The 12128-nt window shown below is 42.3% G+C and overlaps 1 protein-coding gene across 3 annotated transcripts in view; it reads left to right on the top strand.

The window, feature by feature from the left end:
- The window catches only part of ppp1r9a (protein phosphatase 1, regulatory subunit 9A), a 234110-nt gene that overhangs the window by 81129 nt on the left and 140853 nt on the right, over positions 1 to 12128 (top strand). For all 3 annotated transcript variants that reach the window (XM_072253423.1, XM_072253421.1, XM_072253422.1), the window contains exon 3: positions 2147 to 2267. In XM_072253423.1, coding sequence (XP_072109524.1) covers positions 2147 to 2267 — 121 coding nt within the window. The remainder of the gene's footprint in view (positions 1 to 2146; positions 2268 to 12128) is intronic.

Raw genomic sequence — 12128 nt, 5'->3', positions numbered from 1 at the left:
TAAATTACAGGCTTCAATCACACACAGGTTAGTAGTAGAAGTATATTTAAAAGAAGGGCAAGAAGAAGTATTTATGTGAACTGTCTGCAGAATGTTGCTGTTAGTCATGTTGGTTGCTGGTTCCATCTTCGACAACTTCTGCAAGATTCAGGATTGTTTCGTGTCATTTCCTGTACATGAGCATAAGGAGAATGAAATAATTGTTGTTTCTCAAGTGCTTTGATATTTCAAAGTACATGCCCATCTTTACACAACTGCTATTTCTCAATTGGATTCCACTCCATAGCAACGAAACAGTCATTAGCAGAATTACATCCTCTGACAATTTTGTTCTTTCCATATTCATCTTCTTTGATTAGCCACAATCTTTAGTGCAGCCACACATTCTATTCTTTCTTAGTATCTCTGTTTCATTTTCAGTTGATTTGAATGGTCAGTGAAATTCCACAGTAACTTCTAAAATTTTCTTGAAATCAGCATTAGTAACCAAGTTTAAGATTACAAGAACAGAAGCACAAGAAATTAGAGCAGGAGTAGGTTACCTGTCCCCTCATGACTGCCTCACCATTCAGTATAATCGTGGCCGATCCACTCTGGCCTTAGCTTCTTGTGTGCTAGTTTCCCAAACCTTCAGCTCCTCGATCCTTCAAATATCCAAGTTCAAAGTAAATTTATGATCTAAGTATATATTCAACCTTGAGATTCATCTTCTTGCAGGCAGCCACAAAACAAAGAAACACGGTAGAATCCATGAAAAACCATACTCAACAAAGTCTATGCAAAAGAGGACAAATCTTGCAGATAATAAAAAAAAACAAATAATATATAGAGCCTAAGCTGCAGAGTCCCTGAAAGTGAGTCTACAGCTGCGGAGTCAGTTCAGCGCTGAGGTGAGTGAAGCCAGCCCAGGAGCCTGACGGCTGCAGGGCAAAACCTGAGACTCCTGCACCTCCTGCTCACTGGTAGTCGCGAGAAGAGAAGTAGACGGGTCAAATGCTGGTAGATACCACTGGACACTGGTTCATTTTCCACTCTGAAGCCTCAGTGCTTTAATCTGGCATGACGTTTTAATTGTCAGGGAATAATGGGGTGAACACTGGTTTGTTTTCTGCTCTCAAGCTTCAGTGATTTAATTCACGTGGAGTAGTGGGGCTGAACATCAGATTGTTTTCTTTTCTTGGGCCTCAGTGTTTTAATCTGGCTTGAAGTCCGTCCCAGCAATAGCCATCCCAGAGAAGACTGACTTTTGGCTTTGAGGTGCCATACCTGCGCTCCTGAGAGATAAGTTCACAGAATCCTTAAGAAGAGTTAAGTTTGCAGAATCCTTTGGGAGATCATAACATCACTAGTTTGTTTAGGTGGTTGAAAAGCGCATTTCTTAATATGTATTCATCTCCACCTTAAATATATCTAATGATTGGACCTCCACCAGAAAATTTCACTCTCTAGGAGAAAATTCTTCACATCTTAGTTGTAAATGACCTGCTCTTTATTTTATAATTGTCCCTTTGTTTGTGACTCTCCCATCAGTGAAACATCTGGATGTCTATTGTGTTAAACCCGATTGGGATCTTGTATATTTGTATAACATCATCCCTTATTTTTCTAAACTCTAATGCATATAGATCCAAGCAGTTTAGTCTCTCATGGTAAGACAGACCTCTAATTCCAAGAATTAACCTGATGAATCATTTTTGAACTGTCTCCAGTATTACTACGTCTTGCTTTTGGAAGGTAACAAAACCATGCACAGCACTCCAAGGTGGCCTTATCAACATTAACACAAGTCTGCCTATTCTTAAACTCCTAACTTTCACAATAAAAGCCATTATGCTGTTTGCTGCCTTTGCTCTTTCTCTCCTTATTCCTCCTTCTCTGATTCATGATCCACATTCGTGTTGGTATGTCTTTTGTGGCATGGTTTGAGATGTTTGTGAGTCAGTTCAATCTACAATCTTCAATCTGCTCATATTCACTTTCTCTACCTGCTTATGCAATCAGCAAAATATTTTTATGTAGATTTCTCTGATTTCTATGTTTCTATGTATTCATTATCATAGATAAAAAAACTGCTGTTGATGATGTTGTAAAGTGTATTATTTAAGCTTGACCCTATGCCATATTAATTGTCATTCTTGCTCCATAGATGAGGATGGTCTCGGCATCAGTATTATAGGAATGGGAGTTGGTGCAGATGCAGGATTAGAAAAACTAGGAATTTTTGTGAAGACTGTTACTGAAGGAGGTGCAGCTCAGAGAGACAGCAGGTAAGAAAAAGTGTTATTAGAAAGTTTACATACTTAGCTAATCTGTAGAATGTTTCATAGACACGTATAAAATCAGATTTGGATTTATTTATTCATCACTTGTACATCAAACCATACAGTGAAATGGGCTGTTCACATAAACAAACAGCACCAAGGATGTGTTGAGGTCAATGCTCAAGTGCAGCCACTTGTTCCAGTGCCAACATCGCATGCCCACAATGTTCAGCAGAACAACAGCAGCAATACAAACCTCTTTCCTCCCTCCCATCCACTCACAGAGACAGTCCCCCAACTCCAGGACAGGCCACCTCCAGCCTCCATTGGACTCACAGACATCAGACCTCCAACTTTCCCAGTGAAACTATAGACCTGGGACTTGGCCATTGGGCCTCAACTTCTGGGCTTCAATCTTTAGTATTGACGCTGTTTGCATGTCTGTCCTGCTTAGCTGTTATTAACTGCTAGTAAACAGCATCATTTAGAGTTACTGAGGTGTTTATCAACAAGAAAATATGGTTTCTTTTATTGTGTGCATTGCTAAGTCTCTTAAATTGTTGCTTATGTAAATCAAGTTTGTTGGACATTGATATCTGCAAAAATTGAGACTCTGCAAGTAAGCTAAGATGATCTGTTTGGTGCTTTGATTGAAATTACTTGAAAATACTTATTTTCTCATATGCCAGGTCACTCATGGTTGATAGTGGTTATATTTATGGAACCTACACTTTACCACTTAATTATTTTTTTTAATTTTGTGGCAGAACTTTGTTTTGAGTTTTGTTCTGATTCTCTGGTTTTGGGAATATTTAACTCGCCTGGGAAACATGGAAGAGGAAGGCAAAGAAAAAAAATATGGACACTGTGAAAGAACTAACAGATCTAAGTGTGCAAGATGTCATTGATGCTGCGTGGGATCGTTCGATGTGGAGAGCCATGATCGGCCAAGCGTGTAAGGTGCAAGGCACATGAAGAAGAACTTGCCTTTACTTTTGATGTTCAGTATTCTACTGACTCTGGGTTCTATCTTTATAATATGGTTACTAAACTGCCATACTTGCCATTTAATATGTTTCTATTGATTTCCCAGACTGATGAGGGATGCGTTTGATATGTAGCTGCAAAATTTTGATACTACTGATACCCCATACCTCTTAATGGATGCCCAAACTTTGGGGTGCTATAACTCTCCTTAGTCAAAAATTGAGTTGGATATGTACTCTGTTGCAAAGCACTCTGAGGACTACTTTGCACAAGATGTCATGATATTTAGGTATCTTGAGAACCCTCCCAAAACGTTTTGGTTCTGTGGGAAAAAAACTGATACTTGCTTGACACTGGGCTTTGTGTCGTGACATGGGATATTGCAAATGCTGGAATCTAGATCAACAAACAATCTGCTGGAGGTACTCGTCAGGTTGAGCAGCATCTGTGGAGGTAAGGATGGAAATGTGAACATTTTAGACTCAAACCCTACTTCAGGACTGAGAGTGTAAAGGGAAGTTGGCCAGTATAAAGAGGAGGGGGGGAGTAGTGAGATGGGCCAGTATGTGATTGGTGAGCCGAGGATGGGGGAAGAATGACCGTGATTGAAAATGAGCATGGAAATCACGATGTACATGAATCCTGTATCCATTTTTGCTGCTGGATCTTGTATAGGAAATTCAGTTGCACATCACATGAATGTATGGAGCCAACAGCCAACACTGATCATGTTTGTTTATTGCACAAGGTATAATTTTGGATGAGGCAGGTACCAGTTGAATGTAACTGAAGATGATTATTGCTGTTCATTACTGTCATTAACGACAGCAGCGCAAGTCATTACTGCTGTTCTTAATTGGCTTCACCCCTATTAGAAGCTACTGTACATCTTTGAAAAGTAAGTTATCAAGCCATGCCACACCAGGCATGCAAGAGGGAACCCTGATTTTCTGAATCTGCACTTGAGGTGTTCACAGAAGAAAAGAGAAATTGTTCAAGTCTGGATTAAGAAAACACTACTAAGATGGCTGGAGAATTGCGATTTCAAAGATTTGGATACAATATTCACAATTTTATATGCACAAGATGATGGCAGATCCAGTCACAGTGGCTACTGTGGCTCCAACTAATGATGTAATTGTTCATCTTTTATTTCTTTCTTATGATCACATGACACTGCTGGATATTAAGAACATCAAGTACTACAACAAAGAGGTGGTTACGGGAGGCGAAGGAGCAGCTACAGGATTGCTTCGAGTTGTTGGACTGGGCCATGTTCTGTGGATCTGAATGAATACACCATGGTTGTCAACGGACTTACTAAAACAGTCGTAGATGAGTGTGTCCCCACAAAATCATTCAGAGTCTTCTGCATGGAGGAACCCTGGATGAGTCATCAGATCTGCAATCTGTTGAGGGCTAGATGAGGGGCATTCAAGTTTGGCAAACAAGTAAGATACAAGAGATCCAGGTACGATCTCCAGCACTCTGTGGAGATAGCACGCTTAACTGTGCACTGATCATGGCTTCTCGATTGGAGCTAAAACATCTGCAAACATTTTGCTAATCTTGGCGATCAACCAAACTTCCAAATTATTATTATTATTATTATTTCTTCTTTTTTTTTGTATTTGCAGTTTGTTCTCTTTTGCACACTGACCACCCAAGTTGCTGTGGTCTTTCATTGATTCTATTATGGTTATTATTTCTTTACGGATTTATTGAGTATGCACTTGAGAAAATGAATCTCAGGGTTGTATATGGTGACATATATATACTTTGATAATAAAGTTACTTTGAAGTCTACCTCACCAGTGAGTTGTTGGACAGCATGGGCTTTTGGTGGACTGTATTGTTGCCTCTTAGTCACCCAGGGAGGCACTATCAGAAGTGGTGCTCAAGGAAGCAAAAACGAAGAAAGCGTGCTAGTATTCAAGCGAGACTAAAGACGAAACCCTTCAGGCAAGCTCTCACGTTGATTCTGGTTTCAAATGTTCGATAGCTAGAAAATAAACTAGATTACCTGCATTGGAGACTGAATCAGCATGAGGTGGACAGGTATAGTGCCAATAAAAAATATTCACCCCTCCTTGGAATTTTTCATGTTTTATTATTTTACAACATTGAATCACAGTGGATTTAATTAGGCTTTTTTGACAGTGCTGAACAGATGAAGACTCTTTTGTGTCAAATGAAAACAGATCTCTACAAAGTGATCTAAATGAATTATAAGTATAAAACACAAAATAATTGATTGCATAAGTATTCAGCCCCTTTAATATAACACAACAAATCATCACTGGTGCAGCCAATTGGTTTTAAAGTCACATGATTAGTTAAATGGAGGTCTGTTTTTGGAGACCAGTCTGCAGTCAAGGTGATTCAATTGGTTTTAGTAAAAATACACCTGTATACGGAAGGTCCAACTGCTATTGAATCAGTATCCTGGCAAAAGCTACATCATGAAGACAAAAGAATACTCCAAGCAACTCTACAAAATCTCTTCAAAGGTTCAAAGGTCGAATTTAATGTCAGAGAAATGTGTACAACATACATCCTGAAATGCTTTTTCTTTGCAAACATCCACAAAAACAGAGAAGTGCCCCAAAAAATGAATAACAGTTAAACGTGAGAACCCCAAAGTCCCCCCGTTCCCCACTCCCGCACATGAATGGCAGCAAGCAACGATCCCGGTTGCCCCACCAGCAAAAGAAAAGGGCACCGTTACCGAGTTCAAGCGTGTGCAAAGACACGCTTGAACTCGAATAGCAAAGAGAGAAATTAAAGTTACCCCAAAGGCTTCACATTTCATCTGACATTTGACAAACCACAGGTTCTCTCTCTCCCTGGCAAAGGAGAGGGAGGTGTCCCCACTTTTACAGCGAGTGGGAGACATAGCAACAACCCGCTGGTTTACAATGTTAAAAGTCCATTTCGTCGCTTTTTTCAAGCTCTGTGTCTGAAGATTGCAAAGACCTCGGGTCTTCGTGCCCACAGCGAAAGATTTTCCGATCTGCCTGATGACACACGTGTCTCCTGCCGTGACACGGACCCTTGATCCGGACCCGAGATCTTAGGCTTCCGAACACGATCGAGACTCTCAATCCAAACCCTTGGCATGTTGAATAATGGCCAGTCATGGAACCCCGAGAACAGGTCCCATTCCTGCAAAGAGTCAAAGCCTGCGTGTAACTCCAGGTCAGGGTCTTCAAAAGAACCCTGAAAGGGAAAAATAAAGATATTAAAGGTGGAAATACAGTTAATACAGCAAATACTTGGTGTACAGTTAAGTCAATCATCAAGAATGGAAAGAATATGGCACATCTGTAAATCTGCCTGGCTCAGGATGTCCTCAAAAAAACTGAGTTACCATGCAAGAAGGGGCCTAGTGAGGGAGACCACCAAGAGACCTATGACAACTCTGGAGGAATTGCAAGCTTCACTGGCTGAGATAGGGGAGACTGCATACAACAACTGTTGCCCAGGCGCTTCACCAGTTGCAGCTTTATGAGAGAATGGCAAAAAGCCACTGTTTGGGGGAAAAAAATCTCACATGAAATCTTGGCTAGAGTTTGCCAGAGGGCATGTTGGAGACTCTGAAGTCAGCTGGAAAAAGGTTCGCTGGTCTGGTGAAACCAAAATTGAGCTTTTTGGCCATTAGACTATATGTTCGTCATAAGCCAAACACCGCATATCATCAAAAACACACCATCCCTACTGTGAAACATGGCAGTGGCTGCGTCATGCTGTGGGGAATTTCACTGCGGCAGGTCCTGGAAGGCTTGTGAAGGTAGAAGGTTAAATGAATACAGCAAAATACAGGGAAATCCTGGAGGAAAACCTGATGCAGTCTGCAAGAGAACTGCAACTTGAGAGAAGATTTGTTTTCCAGCAAGACAATGACCTCAAGCATAAAGCCAAAGCTACATGGGAAAGGTGTAATAACAACAATGTCCTGGAGTGGCCAAGTCAGAGTCGAGACCTCAAACGAATTGAGAATTTGTAGCTGGACTTGAAAAGGGCTGTTCACTCACGATCCCCATGCAATCTGACAGAGCTTGAGCGGTTTTGTAAATAAGAATGGAGAAAAATTGCAGTGTGCAGATGTGCAAAGTTGATAGAGACCTATCCCCACAAACTCAAGGCTGTAATTCAAAGATTCAAATGTCCAATTTAAGATAAGAGGAGTGCCCCGAAGAATGAACGAGAGTTAAATGTTAGAACCCCAAAAAACCCCCCCGCCAGCTCCCCTCCCTCCCACGTGTAAGCGGCAGCAAGCAACAATCACCCCTCTCCCACCACTGGCAAAAAAAAAGCATCGGCACCCGCCACCAAGCTCTCAAGTGAGAGTAAAGCAATAGCAAAGACATAGACTTGCAGTATTCCAAAGACTTCACGTTTCACTTGGTATATGACATACCACTGTGTGTGTGTGTGTGTGTGTGTGTGTATGTATATGTGTGTATATATGTGTCTCACTCTTTCCCTCTCCCCTCCCCCTCCCCCCCAATAAGGAAGAAGGAGGTGTCTCCATTTTCTCAGTGAACGGGGAGACATAACAAACAACTCGCCTGTTTACGATGCTAAAAGTCCGTTACATCACTTTTTTCGAGCTCTGTGCCCAAAAATCTCAAAGATCTTGGGTCTCTAGGCATACAGCCATAGATATTCCAACTCCCCTGATGACACATGGGTCTCCTGCTGTGACACTGACCCTCGACCCGCCCATTTCCAGGCCCTGAGACCCTAGGCTTCCAAATCCAAGCCGGAATCTTAGACTGAGCCCTTAGTGTGCCGAACAACAATGGCCAGTTATGAAACCCTGAGAGTGAGTCCCATTCTCGCAAAGAACTGAAGTCAGCGTGTAACTCCAGGTCAGGGTCTTAAAAAGAACCCTGAAAGGGAAAAATAAAGATATTAATGCTGGAACTAGACCTGTTTCTGAAGATGTAAGCAAAGGAGTCACCGTTTAGCGCCATCATTACTCTGCTCTGCCTTTGCTGCCAAAGTTACCACTACCAAATGCTGTCTTGAAGGGTGTAATTAATTATGCAATCAATTATTCTGAGTTTAATAATTGAAATAAATTTAAACCAATTTGTAGAAATTTGTTTTCATTTTGACACAAAAGAGCCTTTTCTGTTAATTAGTGTAAAAAAAACAAATTAAATCCACTGTGATTCAATGTTGTCAAACAATAAAACATGAAAACTTCCAAGGTGGGGTGAATACTTACTATAGGCACTGTACATTCTGATGAAAATGTGGCTCTAGGGTACTATCCCTGAAGCGGAAATCCAGCTAGAGGGTTTCATCTCTTTTCGGACCAACAGAATTCCTGTGATCACTGGCAAGACCCATGGTGGAGGTGTATGTATCTTGTTAATATAAACTGGTGTTTGGGCATTTCAGTAGTGATAACCCACTGTACATCTATGGTAGAGTTCTTAATGGTGAAGTGCAGGCCCTTTTATTTACTGAGAGAGTTCACTGCTATTGTGAGTGTGGCTGTATACATCACCCCCATGCTAATGCTCGGGAAGCGCTGTGTGATGTCTATGCGCCATCAGTGACTTGCATACTCACACCTTGATGGTGTCTCTATTGTTGGTGACTTCAACCTTGCTAACTGAAAAAAATAGTCCTGTCTAAATTCTGTAAGCATTCTGACTTTGCTGCTAGATGTAAGAATGCATTAGACCTGGCTTAGACCAATAACCCTGGTTCATACAAAGCTTCTCCCCATCCCCATGTTAGGTTCTCTGACCATTTATCTATTATGCTAATTCCTGTAAACTGACCACTGATTAAACATGTCAAACCACTGATTAAATGTGTCAAATGGAGATAAACACCTGGCCATGAGGAACAGGTGTTTGAGGTTTTTGAGGAACCTGAGCTGTTTCAGGCCAGGTGTTTGAAAATACGGAGTGGAAGATGTTCAGGGAGGTGGCTGCCTACGACCATTAACGTGAACATCGATGAATGTGAGGTCAGTGCCCAGCTACATTGAGGATGTCATGGTTATTAAACACATCTATATGAGGGCAAATCAGAAACCATGGCTGACAGCAGAAGTCCAGGCACAGCTGAGAGATTGGAATGCTGCCTTGCAATTGGGCTATAAGACCCAATTCAGAAAGAGCTGCATTTTCCTATGCTATCAGGAAGGCAAAACAGGGTTGTTGACAGAGAATATACAGCCTCTTCTGTGACACCAGAAACATGAGGTGCATGTGGCAGGGCATTCAGACCATAATGGACTACAAGTCCACACTGTGCATCAATCACAGTGACCTTTCTGTTCCTGATAGGTTGAATGTTGTCCACACTGTTTAATGCATGGAATGATGTGTCAGTGAAGGCCTTTCTTTTCCACCCCCCCCCCCCCCCCCGCCTTCGAGGAGCAGGTATTCTGCCTGGCTGCAGCTGATGTGAAGAAGTGCTAAGCCAGGGTCAACCCATGTAAAGCTGTGGGGCTTTGGACGTACCTGGCTGGGTGCTGAGAATACTGTTCTACAGACATCCTCAACATCTATCTGGAACAATCCACAATCCCTTCAGGCTTCAATGCAGCCACCATCATTCAGGACAAGAGGGCAATGAATACCATTAAGTGGCCCTGACCTTAACATTCATGATGTGCTTTGAGCAGCTGGTTAAGGATTGCATTAAATCCCATCTTCCTACTACTTTGGACCTTTCTAGTTCACTTATTTCTCAATTCGGTCCACTGATGAAGCCATAGCCTCTGCAGTCCACACTTTCTTGTCCCACCTAGAAAATGGTGCATCATATTCTAGAGGCTATTTAATGACTTGAGCTCAGCATTTAATACTATCATCCCTCAGAAGATGGTGAGTAAACTGTCCTTGTTGGGTTTCAGCACCTCTCTCTGTTAATAGATCCTGGACCTTGACATAAAGGTCACAGTCGGTCTGTCTTGACAGACACGTGTAGCTTCAGCATGCTGAGCACTAGTGCTCCCCAGAGCTGCGTGCTCAGCCCACTGCTGACACTTGACTGCATTTCTGGTTCCAGTTTGGACCGAGTCATCAGGTTCACAACTGACACAATAGTGGTTGACCTCCTCAGCAATGATGACGAGACGGTGTACAAAGAGGAGGTAGATCAGCTGATGGAATGATGCGAGCTCAACAACCTGAGTCTTAATGTGAATAAAACCTAAAGAGATGATTGTAGACCTTAGGAAGGTGCAGGCTGACCACTCCTCACTGCACATACACAGTTCCTCCAAGGGGAGAGTTAGCACCAAGTTTCTGGGAGTGCACATAATGGATGATCTCATCTGGTCCCTCAATACTACCTTTTTGGTCAAGAAAGCACAGCATTTCCTGAGGAGATTGAGACGAGTAAGACCCTACCTCCATTTTAACCAGTTTTTACAGGAGTACCATCAAGACTGTCCTGATCACTGTCTGATACCAAAATGGCAAGGCATCTGACCGTAAGTCCCTACCTATGAGGGATTGCAAGGGATGCTGAAAGGATTATTGGGTCTCTCTTCCACCCACCAAGAGTGCTGTATACACAGGGCCTTTAGCATTGTCAATGATCCCGCCTGTCTATTTAACAATCTAACAATTTCTTTGTCCCCTCCCCACCCCCAACCATTAGGTTAATTTGCAAATTGAGTCTGCGGTGAGAAAGGCAAATGTGATGTTAGCATTCATTTCAAGAGGACTAGAATATAAAAGCAAGGATGTAATATTCAGACTTTATAAAGCACTGGTGAGGCCTCACTTGCAATAATGTGAGCAGTTTTGGGTCTCTTATCTTAGAAAGGATGTGCTGATGCTGGAGAGGGTTCAAAGGACGTTCACAGAAACGATTCCAGGATTGAACAGCTTGTCATATGAAGTGCATTTGATGGCTCTGGGCCTGTATTCACTAGAATTGATAGAGTGGATGTGGAGAGGATGTTTGCTCTTGTGGGAGAATCTAGGACCAAAGGACACAGCCTCAGAATAGAGGGGAGTATGTAGAAGAGTTTCTTTAGCTAGAGAGTGGCGAATCTGTGGGATTTGTTGCCACAGGCAGCTGTGGAAGCTAAGTTTTTATGAATATTTACAAGAGGTTGATAGTTTCTTGACTGGAGTTTGGGGCTGAGAGGAATAATGGATTAGCCATGATGAAATATCGGAGCAGATTCGATGGGCCGAGTGGCCTAGTACTGCCCCTATATCTTATGGTAATTTCAACTTAATGTTCATACACCCCACCACATCCTTATATAACTTGGGTCCATGCTAATTAAACAACCTTATTAAGAACACTGAGAAAGATATACTACTGGCTAATGTACGTGAAGACCACATCATGTAACATGACAAAATAATTAACCAACAAACTCTGGGCGAAGTTATCATGTAATTATTGCCATGAGTTGCAGGCTTTTGAATGGGCTTATTGGCAAGGACGAGGAATTCTGCAGATGCTGGAAATTCAAGCAACACACATCAAAGTTGCTGGTGAATGCAGCAGGCCAGGCAGCACCTCTAGGAAGAGTTACAGTCGACGTTTTGGGCTGAGACCCTTCGTCAGGACTAACTGAAGGAAGAGCTAGTAAGAGATTTGAGAGGGGGAGGGGGAGATCGGAAATGATAGGAAAAGACAGGAGGGGGAGGGATGGAGCCAAGAGCTGGACAGGTGATTGGCAAAAGGGATATGAGAGAATCATGGGACTGGAGGCCCAGGGAGAAGGAAAAGGGGGAGGGGGGGAAACCCAGGTATAGTCAGAGGGACAAAAGGGAGAGAGAGAGAAAGAATGTGTGTATATAAATAAATAAATAACGGATGGGGTACGAGGGGGAGGTGGGGCATGAGCGGAAGTTAGAGAAGTTAGAAGTTGTCCGCCAG

This window comes from Mobula birostris, chromosome 3 (assembly GCF_030028105.1).
Source record: "Mobula birostris isolate sMobBir1 chromosome 3, sMobBir1.hap1, whole genome shotgun sequence".
NCBI classification, from domain to species: domain Eukaryota; kingdom Metazoa; phylum Chordata; class Chondrichthyes; order Myliobatiformes; family Myliobatidae; genus Mobula; species Mobula birostris.
This window is presented reverse-complemented; position numbering and strand designations above follow the sequence as displayed.